The following is a 19,314-nucleotide window of genomic DNA, read 5'->3' on the forward strand; positions in this document are numbered from 1 at the left end:
AGCTATCCATAAATCTGTAAGGATCTACTGTCTGCATGTTATTCTATCACTGTGGTCTTAAAGGCAAGCACTGTCACTTACAACTGATGGTGATACCAAGTTCCACATTATGCTTCTTTGGTAGTTTTACGTGAAACGTTCCACTGCTTGGTATAACTGATTCTGCAAAAAGAAAGAAAAGAAAAAAAAAGAAAAAAGAAAAAAGAAAAAAGAAAAAAACCCTTTAAATGTTAAATAATTTATAAGACATAGCAATTCTCATTTCATGGAATGACACATGTAAGTTAATGAAATCACATCAGCATTACGAGTCAGCAGGAAATGTGGGTGCTGAAGTGAAAGAAGTAGGGCATACAAAGTATGATTTATACCTCTATTGGTAATTTCACAGTAACTCAATTTATTTTCCTAAGGTTTAACTGAATTTATGGAGATTGCACAGACCAGCAGTCAGCTGAGACTGTGTGATTTTAGCTGGTATGCAATTTTTGTGAGTGTACATGAAAATTTTAGGGCTGGCAGATAGATTTTAATTAGAAGGAAGGCAAATCAAGTCTTAAGAATTTCCGTTCTTTGTTGCTGTTGGTCTAATATATTTTTAACTATTTGCTAAGGCAACTGCCATGGATTTCACATCCACTGGGAAGAAACAGATGAAAACATCACTAATGAAGAAGCATCTGAAGCCAGCAGAGCCAAAAAAAAAACAAACCCCACACAGCACTGCATCTGAACTCTGACTTTCTGCAGCACTGCTTCTAAAAGTCTGGGCCTTGGCTTGAAAAGAGGGTCAATCAAAATCAAAGCTATGTAGGTATGCAAACATACACGTTGCAAGAGAGTCTAATCAGAAGTCTGTTATGGCATAAGTGGGAAAAACCCAAGTCTGGGAACTGAAACACAAACCTTACTGTCCCTGCGACGTCAGGTGTACTTAAATGTCAATTTTTTGTTATTTTGCTACTTACTTTTTAATATTCCATTTCCTCTATGTGCAGATGCACATGTTATATTTGGCCTTTTTCATTATTTATTTATTTATAGTATACTAAAGGTATATGTACTAAAAGATCACAAAGAATTGCAGTAAGAACATTTAGCCTGCTTTTGACATCATGATTTATAGTACCATTAACAATAACTATACAATGGAAAATACGGCACATCCAACACTGTCATGACTTCAAAGGAGCTACTGTCAGATGAGCACATAAGTCTTAAAAGTTCTTACTATTTACATAGAGGGGTAATGCACATACATTAAGTGTGCTTGCTTGATTTACACAATTTGTGGTTACACAGGCATGTTCTGTATGCTTAAATACATTACAGAAGAAAGAAAAGACAGTAGTAATAATAAAGGTTCAGCAGTAATATTAACGACTTTTCTAGCTTTTACTACTGCAATTTCTACAGTTTTATTTAGATTGCTGATTTAAGATAGTGTTAAGTGAAACTCTCTAGGATTTTCTGCTTACCCATCCCACTATAATACTAGTAACATACTGTCTTGTAACACATTTCATTAGCTGGCCTGTAGAGGACTTCTCTTGGCAAAGCAGAATATTTCTGTCTCAGGGCAGAAACACGTCTGGAAATAACTCAGAGAAGAAACTGTCATCAGATCTTTCTAAGGACTTGTCATTTCTATTTGTGTTCTGAAGCCTGCTGCAGGGCTACGTGGAATGAGAAAGCTGCACAAAAAGACACGTTTCATATGGGTCATTTGAAAACTCAGTGGCATGTCTGAGAAGAAAGTCCCCATCTTTGATACCTCACACTTGCAATATACTCGGGATTTATTCCTGTGCTTTTCTTGCAAGACAGAATAACAGTACATTCATACCTGCAACATCAAATTCTATTTCCAAAGTGACCTTGTTGGTGATGGAGGAGTCTCTGAGCAGTTGATTGGCCTCATCAAAAGTGCTGTCTTCTGTTGGGATACCGTTTATTGCCACTATTCTGTCACCAATTTGCAGGACCCCACATCTTGGTACACAATGACATAAAACAATCGTCAGATGCGCGTGTTACCAGAACCAGAAACGGAAAACATGCTCAGCCTAACCTTAAAGAAGATATGGCAGAGCAGCACCACAGCCTGCCCACGCATTGGGAGATGATACCAGCTGCCACTGCCCCTCTGCATCATGACACTACCAGCACAGGCTGTGCTTTTCATGTGTCAGGAACTAGGAGGAGTATGGACATAGCTTGGTGCCTCTGCTCCACCCATGGACATCACCTCTGGCTCTGCTCCTGGGCTGCAGGTGTTGCTCAGAGCTGCCTATGCAACTCCCATTGTTCTGCATAATCTTGTGGCATGATTAACAACATACATAAAAATGCAACTGAAATGTTGCAAGGAAATAATTACTAAGTCCAAATTCTGGTATTTTCTCAGATTTTGTTAGGTACCAAAACTTAACAGAATGGGATATGGCTTCCCATCATTGCACACTGAATTGTTTTTATTCGGCTTTTAATATCTTCTTAGCTTTTGAATGAACATAGCTTCCAGTTTCCTATTGGAGAACTCCTCTGGATGATAAAAGCACTGGTGCTTGTCATTCTTCTTATGGCTGATCAAGCATATGAAATATCATTGTCAGAACAGACAGTTCATTACTTGTCGCTCTTCCATGGAGCAAGACCTTGCAGTTTCTCACAAATTGAAAGCAACAAGCCCAAACCACCCCAAGGAATGCTCACCAAAATGCACTTAGCAGTCATCTAGAAGAAGCTCACCTTTCTGCTGGACTGTCAGACTCGATATAGGAAATGAGAGGTGGAGAAGACAAGGTCTCAGTAGCAAACACGCTACCCTGGAGCTGTATCCCAAACCCTACTATGGGGTCAGCTGTCAGCACTACTTCTGTGGTTTCTGTGTGGACGACCTGCCCAGCCAAACCAACAGTGCTAGAGGCTAAAGACACTACAAAACAGAGCAGACCAGGAGGAAAGACTTTCAAACATGGAAGAAATTTCATCGCTCTTTAAAAAAAAATTGATCTGTACAATAAACCTAGTCAACAGAATATCTCTTTTAAATTCAATTTGGGCTATGGTTTATAAATGACATATAAACAGTTAGGACTTAAGAAAGAATAGAAAACATCTGGTTATATGTTATAATGCAAAAAGATAGTTTATGAACTGAGCAAAATACATTTGTTTGACATCCCCACCCAAAAACCACATAACATCCCTGAACTCTGGTTGCATTAAGGATAAGAGGAGTTTCCACAGTAGCTAAGGGATTTGAAGGCACAACCCCAGCTGTTATTTAGGTTGATTCCCATGAGCTCTTTTGAACATCTCACAGCAATGCAGTGTTTTTAGCAATAAGGCAAGTGCTCAAGTCTTGCTTACAAGAAAGAATTCCTTTTTCTTGTACTCTTTCTTGTACACATCAACTTGCACATGTTTACTACGTGTCAGCAATATGCTAGGCTAACTGGGTAATGCAGGTTGAACCAGCCTCTCTGTTTTAGCAGCCTGAAACGCTAAAGAGATTGTGAGAAGAAAAAAAAACAAACAACTTCTATGGGATCTCTCAAAGGAACTGGGGAACCCTTCTCTGAAAAAGAGAATCTTCTTCAGGCATCTACTTCTGTATTTTCAAGATTCCTATACTCCCTATATAGTCCCTTTCTCTATTCTTTTCCTGAATAGGAAGTATGACAGAATAAATCCAATGAAATTAACACTGAGATTCAATGCAATTACCTATGAAAGAAAAATGGTTTTTGTTTGATTGTTTGCTTTACATCTCCCTAAAACTCTTTCAGTTCCCCCAGAGACAGAATAACATCCTTCACTGTGCCATACACAAAAAGTTTGATTTTATTTGATTCCTGTTCAAACAGAATGTTACAGTACTGTAATGATAATCATTAGTGCTGGAGAAGATTTTTAATTTTCTCATGTTATGAATCTATGCTATCACCTCTCTAAACTTCCTCAAGACCCACCATTGCCTGCATTACTTACCAAGAATTACATAAAAGCTCATATTTCTGCTTGTTTTTCAAATGTTTTTTTCTTTTTTTACATATGGAGGAAAAATGCTCCTCGTTTTTACATTACAGATAATACAAAGATTACTGAGATTTTGTGAGTATTTATGTGGGACTACAAGTATTGGACTTGCTCTGAAATAGCAACAAGTCTGACTAACGTAGCACAGTCAGAAATGATGACTCCAAAAGTTTCACTTGGCAAAATCGCATGAGTTTCAATTTTCTCCCAACAAAGCTACTTTCATTAATACAATTGACTCTGAAACCAACTGTATTTTCCTTACTAAATTACTGTGAATTCTCACATTTCTTGTATTATTTTTCCTTGGTAAGAATACTACGTTATTTTTCTTATTCAGTAGCTTTCTTCTTACTGTTTCCTTCATCTATACTGAGTAAGATATGCTCATTTCCAAAAGAAAATAATAATCTGTTCTTAGACATGGCCATGAGGTTTAGCATTTGCATTTGCATTTGAAAATTTGGTTTATCAAGCCCTCAACACTGCAATGGCTAAAATATGACTCTAAAACAGTTATAGAGAGTTAATAATAATAGGTTCCCTAACCCATCTTCCAGAAATACCAGAATTTAGGGTGTTTAAGCCCACTCTTCATGTCTTTAAGACCATACAAGAATTCCTTGTTAGTTGAACCTTTGTTTCTTCTCATCTATGTTTCCATTTCTCCTCTGCAACAGGCATATAGATAAAGCTAACTTGCTTGCTGTTTTTCTAATGCCCTACCAGGAACTTAAAGATCTCATATATTCTATTGAAACTTTCAGGTCAGTAGTTTTAATTTAAATTGTGAAACTAAATGCTTGTGGGATTTAAAATTCACCCTGACAAATATTGTGATGATGAGGACACTTGCAAGTGACCATTAGGAACTCCTCCCACTCCCAAAGTAACAAAACCAGAAGATATGAAAATGCTCTCTCCAAACAGCATAACAAAAAGCTATCTACCAACTCTCTATGAAACATCATGGATACCCAAAACCATGGCTTAAAACTTGTTGAAATTTGTAATTCAACAATGACTGCAGCAAGAAACACTGCCTTGTTTTTTAATACATGTGAAGCTCCAGTCACCAGGGAGCAACCTTTGTCAGGAATCCCAGTGCTTTAGAAATGGTGCATGAATGGGTAAGTGGCTACAGTGAACCCTGTTTACTAGTGATACAGGGTTCACTTCAACATACTTTTTTTTTGTATCTGATTCTTAGTGACAATTATAGGGGCTGGTTTACTATATGCTATGCAGTATGTAAATCATATTGCATGTGAAGGTTATGTACTTGTTACTATTATTCCTGCAGCTGAAAGAGAAGCAGAACAAGATGTTATCAAAGGTAAGTATACAGTGTCCCACTTTGAGCCTTGGAAAATAGAAATTGTTCCTTGTTCCTCCTTCTTGCAGCTGGCTTAGATGTGCTGAGAAGTATACATTCCTAGTAACTATCAAGTAAGTTGGTATAAATCTATGTCTGACTTTCAAGTATTATTACAAATACCTCAGGATTTAAATTTTAACCAAATAATAGTCTATGTATTTTTACAATGAGTACCATTTAAAATCAAAAAAGTAGAGGAAGAATAAAGATGGGAAACAAGTGGCGTAAATAAAGCACATGACAGCAGGGCATGCCTTCAATTTATACAGCCACGTAGTTGGAAAGATCTGCATAACTAATGCAATGACTGCAGCTCCTGGCCATAAAAATGCTGTAAGCCTTCTGTACCATCGTGCTTCGTCATCATAAATTTTAGAACGATCACTTTAATTTATGCAGCTTTTCCTAAATAATTGGCAATGTAAACTTTATAGCACTCTTCATCAATACATCCTTTTCTTCCCAAATGCCATCCAAAAAGATTTACCGTTACCTTAAAAAAAAAAACCCTTGGATTATTAACAACAAAAGGATTACTAAAATTAAGAGAACGTGCTATTCCTTTACTATGAAAAGGACAGCAGTCAGTGCTACCTGGCTTTCATGAATCTCTCACAAAGGGAGAGGAGTAAGGTTTGCCAAGTCTTGTTGATAGGTGGTGGAAGGGTACAGGACCAGTCTTTCTCTGTCATGGTCACTTGTAGCACATTTAGTGTTATTATTTAGTGCATCTCTTAATCTGGTTGTTATTGCTGTCACAAGAACAGGCAGAAGTCTAGCAATAGCAGTAAGGAATTCCGTGTGGGCTGAAAAGCAAGCTCACAGACAGGGCAAGCAAGCCTGGGTGGCCAGCCAGTTCTTCTAATGTTATCTCTGATTCATGGTTGCTAAAGGAATCACTGCTTATAGTTAAGCATAGTCAGACTTTGCCCATCCAGTGACTGGACTAGTTCCATGTATTTCTCAGTGCTGCATATTCAGATCTCACAATCAGGCAAATGCAGAATAAACCTCTCCACAATAAAGCCTATTCTAAAATGTCCTGGCTAGAGATTTGTTTAATCATTGCAGACCCTCATCTCCAGAGACTTCTGACTTTATGAACATCTGAGGTGGGCTGCAGTGCTTATGTGACTGTCTCATTTTAATGTTATTGGCCTTGCTTGAGCCTTTGCAGAACAACAAATTGCAGGGCACTGAATAAAAAATATCTGAAAAATCCAGCTTAAGTAACAGCCATCTCCAAGATGCAGGATATTAAAATTACAAAATGGTTAACAGGCCTTTGTTGTAGCCAACCATTACAATAGAGCACAGGCTAAGAACTGTTTTTTCATCCAGTATTATTTTACTATTCAAATTAATTAGCATAAGTGTAAAACTACTACTGTTTCTCATGTGAGGACATGTAAGAGCTGGACTTCTACTGATTTCATAGAATGGATGGACATGCTATCTCCCCATGACATCAAAGGATGCACTAGAAGGTATCATGTCAACAAATGAGTTGTCGGAATAAAATAAAAGATGCTTGTAAATGTAAGGCTATGCAAAAATACTTGCTTTACAAAAGAAATAAGAACAAGCAAGCAACGAAAAATGAGCAAGACTACAAAACCTCAGTTCCACTCTCAAATTCTTCCTCTCATTTCCATAGTGCCTGGGCTTGGTTGGAGACTGCTGTTCTGCTCTGACCATGGGAAATCTTTAGTACAGGGCAGCAGCAGTGGAATATGCAGAAGTTCAGTTTTTCCAGAGTGGATCTGTGAGCATTATTAGATGGATCAAATGGTTACACAGCATTGTCCACTTCCTTGTTCTGAAGAAACTGAGCTGAAGCTGATGCTGAAAGTCACACGTTGACACATAAGCTAAAGGAGAGACGACTCTTAATGGAGCCTGGGAAACTGCATTTATACAGCGTGCTCTTGGCCCAGTGTATACTTCCCAATATACCAAGTGGAACAGACTGAAATATATTCATTCTGGTTCGCAGAATTACTGACACATGGGAAATTCATGCTTTGAATTTCAGAGAGTGGCCAGAGACAATTATTTAGTTTTCACTGCTATTTGTCACTCTTTCTAACAAAAACGATTGTACTTGATGTGGTGTAGATGATAACATCAGAACTACCAATAAGGTACAGTGGCAAGCTCTTCTCGTTTTGTAATATGATAGCTGAACTTACCAGCAATCTCTTTTTAACTGTTCAGCTATGAATTCTATTCCCCAGTGAAAATGGGAAGATTTGAAAAAGGAATTTGAAAATTGCTTCAGTAACATCATGACAAACCATTGCAGGATCGACTGAAGGAAATATTGCTTTATATATTCCAGATGAGATAGTTCAGCCCTATGGCCTCTACTTATCACATTTTAGCTTTGGAAAAATATTTTTATGCTGACTTTTCCCCACATCCAAAAGAAACACCAATTGCTCTCTTTTCTGCCTAACATAAATTAATTAAAGTACTTTGTACCTTTCTTCTGCATCTTCCCCCTCCTCCACCCATTATTGCACATTTTGAGCAGTTGCTGTTACCACCTACAGGAGCTTTTGAAGTCCTTCTTTTTCATCCTCCGCCTCATCATTGTCCCACGTGGGCTGGTGGAGTAGAGGCTGCGAGGTAAGGTCCCCATGTTCAGGGAACTCAGGCTGTATGCACTCATGGAGGTAGGAGAGAAGGATGAAGACACCAAAGCTGCTGTAAGAAATCAAACACTTGGCAAACAGCACTCAGCCTTCACAGAAGAGTGCGGCACATGCCTATAACTCATCAGTGAATCAAACAATGAGTATGATGCACAGGAATGGTTTGTGCATTTCTGATAACAAAAACATTGAACTGCATAGGTGACCCTGGTTAGAAGTACAGCTAGCATATAACGAAAATACCTGCTGGAAGCTAACAAAGATACTGTAGATAGAGAAATTACATTCATAATACACACCTTTCTTCAGGACAAGTATGTTAAATCAAAATTTTCAACATATATCCATGAATTGATGCAGACTACTATATCTAGATATACTGAGGTTAGAGACGTCTTTTTGTAGTAGGTAATTTCTGACAAAATATTTGTAAGCTATGTTTTGCATGCAAATATTGCATTTCATATACACTACACAAATGTACTCATCTACTCATAGAGCAGAAGAATGAGTTCATCAAGAATTGCCAAGCCTTTTCCTGCCTACAAAGGATGTCTTGTTACAGAAAGAAAAAGGCATAAAATGTCAGAAATAACCTTAGCATGGCTATGAAAAAGTGCAGCATCCATAAAACTGAAAAGATTTTAGTGCCTGAAATGAGAAAACTATGAGTAAAAGAAGAGGGAAAGGAGGAAGAAGAAGAGGAGAGACTACATCAGCAGGAAAAGGAGTGGAACATTACGAAGGCTTTTTTGAGGAGACGTTTTCTGGAATTTCATTGCTGGCATCCTGCAATGGTCAGGGTGGTAGGTGTTATAATGGTGGTAGGTGAGGAGAACGCTGTGGCTGTTGGCACACGAATCCCAGGTATGTTGCCTGTTGCTTCCTTGAACTTTCACTGCCCACATGAGGGGATGATGGAAAATCAGAAAACAAAAGGACCAGAGAAGAGGGAAAGGTAACTGAATTACATAAACAAACAAAAAAAGTCCAAAAATGAAAATGAATTGAAAATAATATAAATGAAATAATAAATAACCTGGTCTTGTCTTCTTACTGGGAGGTGCTATCTTGGGGAACAAAAATAATGTATCTTCTCAGAATAAATACTTTTGCTTGTTTGCTTGTTTGCTTATGTCCCTTTTTTTAAATATTAGTGTGGAATCGATTTCTAATTTCCTTCTGGCTTTAGGACCTAAGGTTGCAAATTTCTTTAGAAAATATTAAAGTATCATACATGATCACTAACTGGAGATTAGTAAATCTCTACATTCAGACACCATACACACACTGCATGACAGTCATTTCAATTTACTGCATCAATATTTTAATTTTGACAGCATATACTATTATTAGACTATTCTATGCCACAAACAACATCCCTAGCCCAACAGCACAGAAATGCTACCTTGAAGCCTCATTAAAAAAAAAAAAAAAAAAGAAAAGAAAAATCTAGAGCTCTTATTTGTTATTTGAATATGCAATTTTTTCTTTTAATTTAGTCTTCAAAACTTTAGAATTTGTTTTTCTGGATAAAATTTGAGACAGGGTTTGATTGCTGATTCTAAGCATGGAGAGTCCATATGCCAAAGATGAAGGCCAGTACTTACCAAGAGGACAGGAAGTACTTCAGCTGATGTATCAAATATTAAAAGAAAATGACTGAAACACCCTTTCATTAAATAGTCTGGTCATTATTCAACTCAGTGTAGTTCTTGCTGAACCACAGTGGAGCACTACAGAAACCGCTCTCTGTCTTTTTGGCTTAAAAAAAAAATAAAATAGAAAAGAGAGGTACACCCATATGGAGAAACCTAAGCTATCACCTTTGGCCCATCAACTGTATCACCTATAAGGCTGCAGGCACATAGCAACCCCATGCCAGACTTTAACAGTAGTCTGAAGTCTGTCATTTTAGGTTGGAGCCACTTTGTGTTTACATCTTGAACCATGACAGACTGGGGAAAATGGAAGCTGCTGCAGCAAGCACCACAATGTGCCAGAAGGAAAGCTATAGTTTCGATTCACTTCATACTACAGGAGCAATGATTTGATAATTATTAGAATATATTAACCATTTGCTGACTAAAAAGCCAGGCCTGACACAACACTGAAGAGTACATGAGGGAAAGGAGAGCACAAGGGCCCACTCCATCCTCATGGCCTCATAGCTGGGGCTCCATGGACCCTGGCATGATTTGGTCTAGTCCCAGGTCAGGGTGCCCTGGACCTGCATCCCTCCCCGAGGGCACCCCATTGCCCCCAGCCTCTTGCAGCTGCTCTGACATGTTCTTGAACCAAAGGAATTAATGTTTTTATATTTATTTTCCTCAACAGGTAACAAATGAGGTGAGGGTGTCTCTACAGCAAAGGATGCATGAGATGCCAGTGACCTACACTGGCTGGTCTGCCTCTCTGAGTGCCTCAGCCTCAATGACTTCAGAAAATCTCACACATCAAACGAGAAAAAAATCCCAGAAACAGCAGCCTGATGATGCACTGTGTATCTTACAGGCCTATCGTATCTTCTCAAAGGAAAATATCTCTCTGATTATGTACACAGGCATCAAGATTTCTGGATTTAAGTATGGTATAAAAATTAAGATCTGATAAGAACAACGTGGCCAGGTGGATTTTCATTATTTTCAAGTTGCTGTAAGCCTTGTTTAATTAAAAAGACTGCTTCCAGCAGGAAGTCATCTGGTAGTCTCTGATTTTTTTTTCATGTTTTATTTTCATACTGAGAATAGAGATAAAAATGTCCTACAAAGCAGTCGGGTACACAAATTCAGTTTGCTCAGCTTGTAGAAGGATAATCCCAGCTCAACAAACATTCTGTAAAAGGAAATCCTATCGTGTGCAACAGTAGTAATTTACTAGTAATTTGAGCCATTCTAACCCAGAGTTGTATGCAGCCAACATAAAACTAATGGGGCAGCAAGAGAAATGAATATTATCAGCACTGTGGAAAAAAAAAACAACCAAAAAACAAAACCACAAAAAAAAAAATCTGATCTTCTATAGTGTTCTCCATTTTATTTTAGGGCTGAAATTTCAATTTATTTTATATACTGACTTCCCTGTCCATTTTAAATTCCTAACGTGTTCCCAGAAGTCCAATAACTGAGCTCAACAGATACAGCCTTAATGACTCAGCTTATCCCAGATATATAAAGGGAGCTTTTCAAATTCTGCAGCATCTAGGCCATACCACACCTGATGAAAGGTTGTTTCCAAAAGTATTCTTGCTTCCATAAAGCATATTACCTCCTGAATTTGTTGTGATATTGGAGAAGCACCGCCTGGTGAGGGGCTGGAAAGGGCTGTAAGAATTCTAGTTATGTATGTCAGCTTACTTAAGAAAACAATTTTATTACTGTAGGGAGCTTTTTTCCCCAAAAGATACACTTACATCATTTTTGCAGATCCCTTTGATATGATTTTTTTAACAACCAGTTTACAAGCCCAGCATGGCAAGAGCACTGATTTATCTAATATCCTCATTAGTTGAAGGCAACTAGCAGATTAACGACACTTCAAATTTTCGCTAAGAAACAAAATGCTTCAGGAAATAAAGTCATCTAAATAAATCTTTGGCCCTAGAACTGATCTTCCCAAAATAAACCCTATTAAAATATTTTTTAACTAGCCCAAATTTGAATGTGTGGTGTCTTTGCTATAAAAAAGGGAGGATCTGTTTTTGTAGCATGCTGTCAAAAGTGAAAAGGAAATATATCACAAAATTTGTTCTCTGTATTCTGCAGTTTCACTCCCTTCTTCCTCAAAGGAGCCTAACTCTAAAGGGGAGAGAGGTGCAGTTAACTAATGGAACAACGTGGTATTGCAAGGGTTACTTTTTGCTCACCCTAGGACAAACTATAATCTCCTCAACAATAGCTCAATATCCACCACTCTGACAAACTGACTAGAGCATTGTTTTTCCAGGGTCAGCCTGGATAGTAGATGGATGTCCAAAAACATTTATCAACACTAAAATTTCTAGGCTTCAGAAATCTTGTGTTGGTCCAGAAGAGGCAGAGGCACAGTATAAGCTTTTAAGCTCAGAAATTGCTGCCATTTACTCATGCTCTAACATAGGTACCTATTCTCTGTGGATCTGATAACCTTTGTTACTTCTCTGACATCCATTATGCTGATATTTTACACTGCATATATGAATACTGTGAATTATCCACTTTTCCAGGATTAGTTAGAAGACAAGACAGGTAGCCTCCATTTTCAAACTTCAAATGCTATTTTATACATATTTGATTTGAAAATGGAAAGCTATTCTCTTTAAGTGTGTTGTTATGAAATAGGCAACATGGTGAAAAAGGGCTGGGATCTCGGGAACTGTTCCCAAACAAACCTTTTTCATAAGAATTGCCAATGCACCCATGAAGCAATCTCATAAGTATTTTTAAAAGTTGATGGCAATAAATAATAATCCAATAACAAGAGGAAATAATTATTTTTGAAGTATTATAAGGGAGAAAAAGTCTATCACTGAAGAAGTTATAACTGATTCAATATGCTGAAAAGATGTCAATCAGTGTTCCTCCCTTCCTTCTCCAGTTTGAAGAATCAACTCAAAGAATCATCCACTGAAGCATGTAGTTATCCCAGTAATCTCAGTGATTACAACAGTAGAGTCAACAGGTGTCTGTATGTTCACTTACAAGTGTGCATTTATCAGTAAAACATTTCTTTCTCTATCTGTAGGAACTCAGAGGGTACATTAAGACTGAGAAAACACAGAGCTGCTCAGAAACTGCAGAAACATAACCTGGGGAGCTGAAGCAACATATACAGACACAAATGCTATTATAGCTTTCTTGGCCATACAGCAAGTGCAGGTAAAGTAAAAGACAGGAAAATAAAGTGGAATTTGGTGTTACAGATTCTCTTACCATGCTCTGGGCCTTTCAGTGCTAGCCGTGTCTGGTGGTGAGGAAGTATCTCAAGTTTCACATTATCCGCTGCATTAGCAAGAAACTGTGTTGCTTCTGCCAGCGTACAGTACTCCATGCTGGTACCATCAATGGACAGAATATGGTCTCCTACGTGTAATGCACCACATCTATACAAAAGGAAAAAAACTCAGTATGATCAGGTATGCTCTCCGCTGGGAAAATGAGTTTTACTGTCTTCAAACTGGTCATGACAACTATGAGCGTTTTCTTTCTTTTTCGGGAGAGATTTGTGTTTTGTAGGCATTGTCACTGGTGAGACTTTATATCTATTAGTACAAACCTTAAAAACAATTCAGTTAATACAGCATATGCCAAGACATCACTCACAGAACTGCAATGGGGTAGCTGACTACTAAAATATATGCAAATGGCGGCAGAATAAATGAGAAGAACTTAAGGAGACTCATAACTTGGTCACATATCCCTCACACAAGCACCCAGTTCATCATTTTTTGAGTTATATTTCAAACATTTATTAGTACAAAAGCTGTAAATGATGATGAAATTATGCAGTAGTCAAACAAATAATGAAACCAGGGCTAGCATGGCGACTTAAGGAGTTGGGTGGGGAGGGGGCTATCTGCTAAATATTGCTGCACTCAAGAGACTGGCTACTGGATGAGTTGAGAAATGCAAACACAGCAGTCAGCATCCCGACGTACCAGTCAAGTGGACAGCTCCTTTAATTGGTTACCCCCTGCGAAATGGGAAAAAACAGAGGGAGAAAATTAAAGCATCCTGCACCATTGAACTGGAGAACACCCCTGGATCAATGGCCGTCACTCTCAAAGTTTCTACTGTAGGGAAAAGCCCACAGAGGAGCTGTAGACTCACTGCTACAAGTGGGTGCTACCCAAAGCACCACTGTCAAAGAGGTGTTACAAGGTAGGGTGACTGGGAACATGCAGGAGGAATTTGCTGCTGAAACGTAATATTTAGGGAATTTTTAGATAGAGGTATGTATATAGAAACACACTGTATATGTAAAAACACACGCACACGCACACACACACACAAAGATAAATCCCACAGCTCTGCTACAGCTATAAATCACAAGGGAAAAATATTTGTAATTTTTCCCCTTTATTTTACATACCATCTGAGCTAAACACAGCAGAATGGGGTATAAATGAAGTTGAAAAATTACAGCAAAATAACTCTGAAATACAGAAGCCAGTCTTCCTAATAACTCAATTGTATTCTAAAATGTCAATAAGAAAATCCAGACAGAAGTTCCATTTCACTGTAACACAAGAATAAATGGCATATTCTAAAATAACACTTCAGGGTTGCAAAGCCTCAAAATTTACTTCCCTTGACAGCTGTCCCATATTGTGAGCTTGCTGTATGTATTCCAGTGGTGGTTTTGTTGTTGTTGTTGTTGTTGTTTAATATTAATTTATTCTGCAGCATTACATTTAAGTCAGAACAGACCTCTAAACTCCTCTGTTGTACAGAGCAACCAACAGCCATGTATTACATTGGGACTGGCTTATATCATTGAAAACTACGTGAACTAGCTAATGTAAATGGTGCCCTGGAATTCTTAAACTCTGCAGTATGGAACCATGATCTGACAAAGTGCTGATTTTAAGACCTAGCAACCCTGATAGCACATGGCTCGGTCAAATTCATCTAAATAAGGACAAGTTTCTTCAAAACAAAACCAATTTAAGCAAAAATGGGAAAAAATAAATAAATTAAAAGAAAAATGCATGGATCTGCAGTGTCAGCTCTATGTCACACTCACCTGTCTGCAATGCTTGCAGATTTGATTTTGTCTATGACAATGACCTGTTTGTTGCAGCACATCGAAGTGGACAGTGCAACCCCAAGAGCCGCACCAGGAGTTTTGGCAACTTCAACAAGCAGTGGTCCAGATGCTGTTGAAACCGAATCTGTTAAAATTAGACAACAAAAACTGAGTACAATACCAATGTAGTATTTATGCCATTTTCTTTTTTCTTTTCCATTTTTTTTTCCCCAAATAAAATTTCTGTCTATTCTATTTCTCTTATCAGACAATATGGCACACAGAAAAATTCTGGAATGTCCCGAGTTTAGGCACGAAGAACTGCCATGGGATAAAGTACTGCTTTCCAACAGGTCACAAATAAATAGATGAGCAAACAGTGAAAAAAGAAAGCTGCTTCCTAAATACCAAAATAAGGCAGTCAGTGACAGGGGTGAAACATGTTCTGGAGACTGCCTGAGAATACTCATCAGTTGATACCCATCTATCAATAAATGACCTTAGTTACAATACAGTAAGTGAAGGGGTCCTGTAAGGATGTAAAAGGACTGTGGTAAAGTAAGTGATATGAGAAGGCTTCAGAGATACTTACCATCAGAGTAAAAGAAAGTGTGTAAGTAGAGACATGCTGGAGTAAAGCTACTGAATGATGTACTATACAACAGTAGCGATTCTTATACATGGAGTACTGGAGCCTGCTATAAGAATACAAGGAAAATGTACAGCTGCGACGTCTCTCAAAAGCTGTAAAGAAGTTGCAGATAGAGCAAGGAAAAGATAGGGATCAAGGTACTCCATATAGTCTAGAACCTAAAAAATGAGTCCAAAATTGTCATCCCGCCACAGAAGAGTAAGACTGTGAAGCTGTATATTGCTGTAACAAGCTATATATGATGATACAACAAACAGTATGAGATCTTTAACTACTAGTCATGCGAGGTGTTCTTCATAGCTGGAGAGTAATGCAGGTAAATTGGACACAGACATGAAGAGAAAAACGTGCTTGGATGGAATAACATACAATACCAATAAAGCAACAGTTAAGAATTATAAAACACACTTTTCTCCCACAAATTCAGACAATTTTTACAACCCTCTCATCTTTTTTTTCCCAGCTAGAGACTTGAGAGTTAGAAAGAGACACTCGGTATTTTTGAAAGTGCCCATTAATTCTGAGCTACGTATTTCTGAGCCCAACTGGGGACTGACTTTTTAAAGGCTGAACTTCCACAGACACCACCAAAATAAGGTTCTCTATAAATCTGAACCAAACCTTAAACTACGATCCCAAAAGAGAGTCCACCCAGAAGCATTACTGTCTGGTACTTCAGGTACTAATAGATTTAAAGCTGGGTGAATGGCCCTTAGCAGCCACCTGTCCTCCTCTGGTAATTAAAGGAGGAATCCTTACAGCAATCAAACTGATGTCTTAGATGCTCTGGTTTAGTGCCTAACCTGGGCAGGGTGCACACAGCTGAATAAGCAGAGCAGAATTTAAGAATTCCCAATTCCTGTGCTGAGAAACAGGGTTTTTTTTCTTCTTCTTGAAAATTTCATTGTTTTCTGGAACTACAAACAAGCTCATATTTACAAATGTATGGGAAGAGGTCATAAAGGATGTTTGTCATGAGTCCTGTGACAAAGGTTTGAACTCAGATGGATCCAGGAAATGATAAAACTCAAATTGTTACTGCTCATCACAGGTCCGTTCCGTAGCGATCGCCTTGAGGAGAGGAAGGGAAGCTATATATTCAAATATAATCTGTCAAGAATGAATAAATCTTTCAAGATGGTGCTACAGAATTACTTGAGAAATGCGCTACCAGCTTATGTCCCACCATTATTTCCCAGGTGCCTGTTAAAATGCACTGGGAAGGCAAACCAAGAAAGACAGGATGAATAAACAGGATAACTACATTAGAGGAACCAGAAAAGAAGAAGTGGAGTGTGTCTAACTGTGGATAATAAACACAAGGAAGAGAAATCAGAGGGCAATAATCAAGCATACATTCCCTGACAGAGAGGGATTAGTTCATCATGTCGAAGTAAAGCATGGGTATGAAAAATGAATGATACAGGTATAAATTATTCATGTGTGAGGATGTTTCAGTCATTAAGATATTTACACCGTGACTGAAGCACTTACAGACTATGTTGATTTATTGGCTACGTAATTACATAAGATACACTGATGAATGTTTGCATGAAAAATGCTCCAGATTTTTGATTTTGTTAATAATTTTTCTCACCTTTGAACACTGCATCTCAATCAGTACATGAGGCGTGATTAAAACCTCCCATAGGTTGCAGCACTGCTTTCTGCATGCTAATACGTTTCTTCTGTTAGCAAGCATGACAGCTTTTTTATTTGCTACCTTTAACCACTGGCAGCAGGAGTTTCTTACGGGGTATAAACATGCTATACAACATATAAAAAGTTTTGTATGTCGTGTGACAACCTTTGCTCACCTCAAACAATAATCACAACTTATGCTGAAGGTTAAAAGAAATACTGATTTCCAGTAGATGGGAAGCACACCTGGTCACATTACATATCTTTGCTTATATACTCACAAATGTATGCATCTAGTAACACTTGCATATCCTCATGGTGTAAATGTTAAACCCAGTCCAACAGCTGGGAGGTGCTGGGGGACACAAAAACACTTTGGGACTCCCACAGCAGGGCAGGCCAAAAAGAGATCTGCCTGCTTTAGGCAACAAAGAATATACTTGGAAAACAGCGCTTACAAAGTGCCCTTAAATAGGAAAAAGCTTCAGGGACAGCTTGCAATCATAAATTACACAAAATCTTCAGGAAATCAAACCGTTATTTTGCTATGCCTTTTTTTTTTTTTTTTTTTAATCCTCCTACAAAGCCCTCTTGTACTTCAAAGTGGGAAGTACTGATGTACAGAGCGCGTGTTCTAGTAGGGGAACACTGAGTCCTGTTCCTACTGTCTGTGTTACACATTTAACGGAAAGGTTTCTTACGCCTTCTTACATCTTTCAGAAGTCATTCCGAAATAACAGTTTTTGGAGTGGTTTTAAAGAGATGGACAAGGAGGTAGTATGTCAAAACAGTCTCCGATCTTAAAGGGCTTCCTGAACCAGTTGAACCACACATCTCCACAACTCTGCCATTGATCTTGTCTGGATGCTGCTGTACCTTCTAGCAATAATGTGAGTGAGAAGTGGATGCCTCGCTTTCTCACATTAATTTCCCTCTTGCTGAGCTTCCTTCCTATGACATGTAAATGAGCTAACAATCTTTTCACCTTAAAGCTGTATATAGCAGGTCCATGTAGCCTTCTCTTCTGTTGTCTCTGACTGAAAGCAGTATTTACATGTCACATATATATGTGTATATAGCAAGTCTGCACTGGTTTATATCAGTAAATAAATGTATAGTTCCTCAAACATTACAACCCTCCCCTTGCAAAGTTTTCATGTTTTTGTAGTAATGCATTAAGATATCTAAATTTATCTCACTTCTGTCACAAGGTAAGTCAATATTTCAGAGAAATATATTTTCTTGATCAAAAAACTGTTCTCTCCTGTCCCTCACATCTTTTTTCATTACCTTCACATGGAACTTCTGCAACCCACAGAAAGCAAATGGAGCAATTTTTCCAGATATGGCTTAATATTTCAGGTGTCAGACATACCATAGGTTTCCATCAGGAAGGGCTGAAGTATTTGCCATTCCTTTGGAAAGCTACAGAGCTGAAATGTGAAAATCAAAGTCGATACATTTTTTACAGGGCACGTAAAGTCCAGAGCTAGTTGTACACATTTAAGCCTGAGTAACCAGGCAGAATTTCTAGCAGGTTGGATGAGTTTTGTTTCTAAGACCTGTGGCTATAGCAGCTACACTTCCCATTGAGACTATTTTGCAAAGCCCTTTACATCACTTTTTAACTGAGGATGAAGCAGTGCAAAAAGCACTCAAGGATGCTACATGCATTCACATCCACTTCTCTTCATTAACCTACAAACTATTCATTACTGTCAAATAGCATCTTAAACACTTCATGAAACTTGTCATCTTTTATATGGTTTGCTTTTTGTATTCTTAAGGACTGTTTTTTTTAAATGAACACCAGCTCAGAAAGAGCATTCTTTGTGTCCATTGAAATGTCCTCTCTGCAAGACTTAAAGATGCCCAAACTCCTAGCAGTCCAGTGGCACCATCACATCCTACCCATCATATCCTATCTGTGACAGCAACACTCATAATAGTCTGCCATCCTATGACCCCGCTAGTTCCCTTCTCATGCTTTCCCAGTGGGAGGTGATTGACCTTCTCCAACTGTCTGCCTTTTCAAAGGCCTCAAGCAAAATAGGAACCAAACCCACCAAGCTCAAAAGTGACTAGTTCTTTGTAGTGCACAAGAGAAAGACTTGCTGAGAGTGGGGAAGCTTTTCTCCACCTCTGCCTTTCCTCCATATTTCTCCCCACTAATACCTTTTCTTTCCCCAGGTTTACTGTCCACATGGTCATAAAAA

The 19,314-nt window shown here is 38.2% G+C and overlaps 1 protein-coding gene across 38 annotated transcripts in view; it reads right to left on the reverse strand.

Annotated features, from left to right (window-relative positions):
* The window catches only part of GRIP1 (glutamate receptor interacting protein 1), a 278,059-nt gene that overhangs the window by 28,184 nt on the left and 230,561 nt on the right, over window positions 1–19,314 (reverse strand). For 11 of the 38 annotated variants that reach the window (XM_032443426.2, XM_085514628.1, XM_085514673.1 and 8 more), the window contains 6 exons: window positions 14,803–14,950; window positions 12,990–13,159; window positions 7,976–8,131; window positions 2,752–2,938; window positions 1,847–1,992; window positions 82–162 (listed from right to left, as the gene is read on the reverse strand). In XM_032443426.2, the coding sequence (XP_032299317.2) occupies window positions 82–162; window positions 1,847–1,992; window positions 2,752–2,938; window positions 7,976–8,131; window positions 12,990–13,159; window positions 14,803–14,950 (888 nt within the window). Of the gene's footprint in view, window positions 1–81; window positions 163–1,846; window positions 1,993–2,751; window positions 2,939–7,975; window positions 8,132–8,821; window positions 8,978–12,989; window positions 13,160–13,714; window positions 13,750–14,802; window positions 14,951–19,314 lie in introns of those variants that run through there. The other 27 variants (XR_014934087.1, XM_015856413.3, XM_015856439.3 and 24 more) reach the window with 5 other exon arrangements.

This window comes from Coturnix japonica, chromosome 1, assembly GCF_054131305.1.
Source record: "Coturnix japonica strain WE chromosome 1, WE-NBRP24, whole genome shotgun sequence".
In the NCBI taxonomy this organism is placed as follows: Eukaryota; Metazoa; Chordata; class Aves; order Galliformes; family Phasianidae; genus Coturnix; species Coturnix japonica.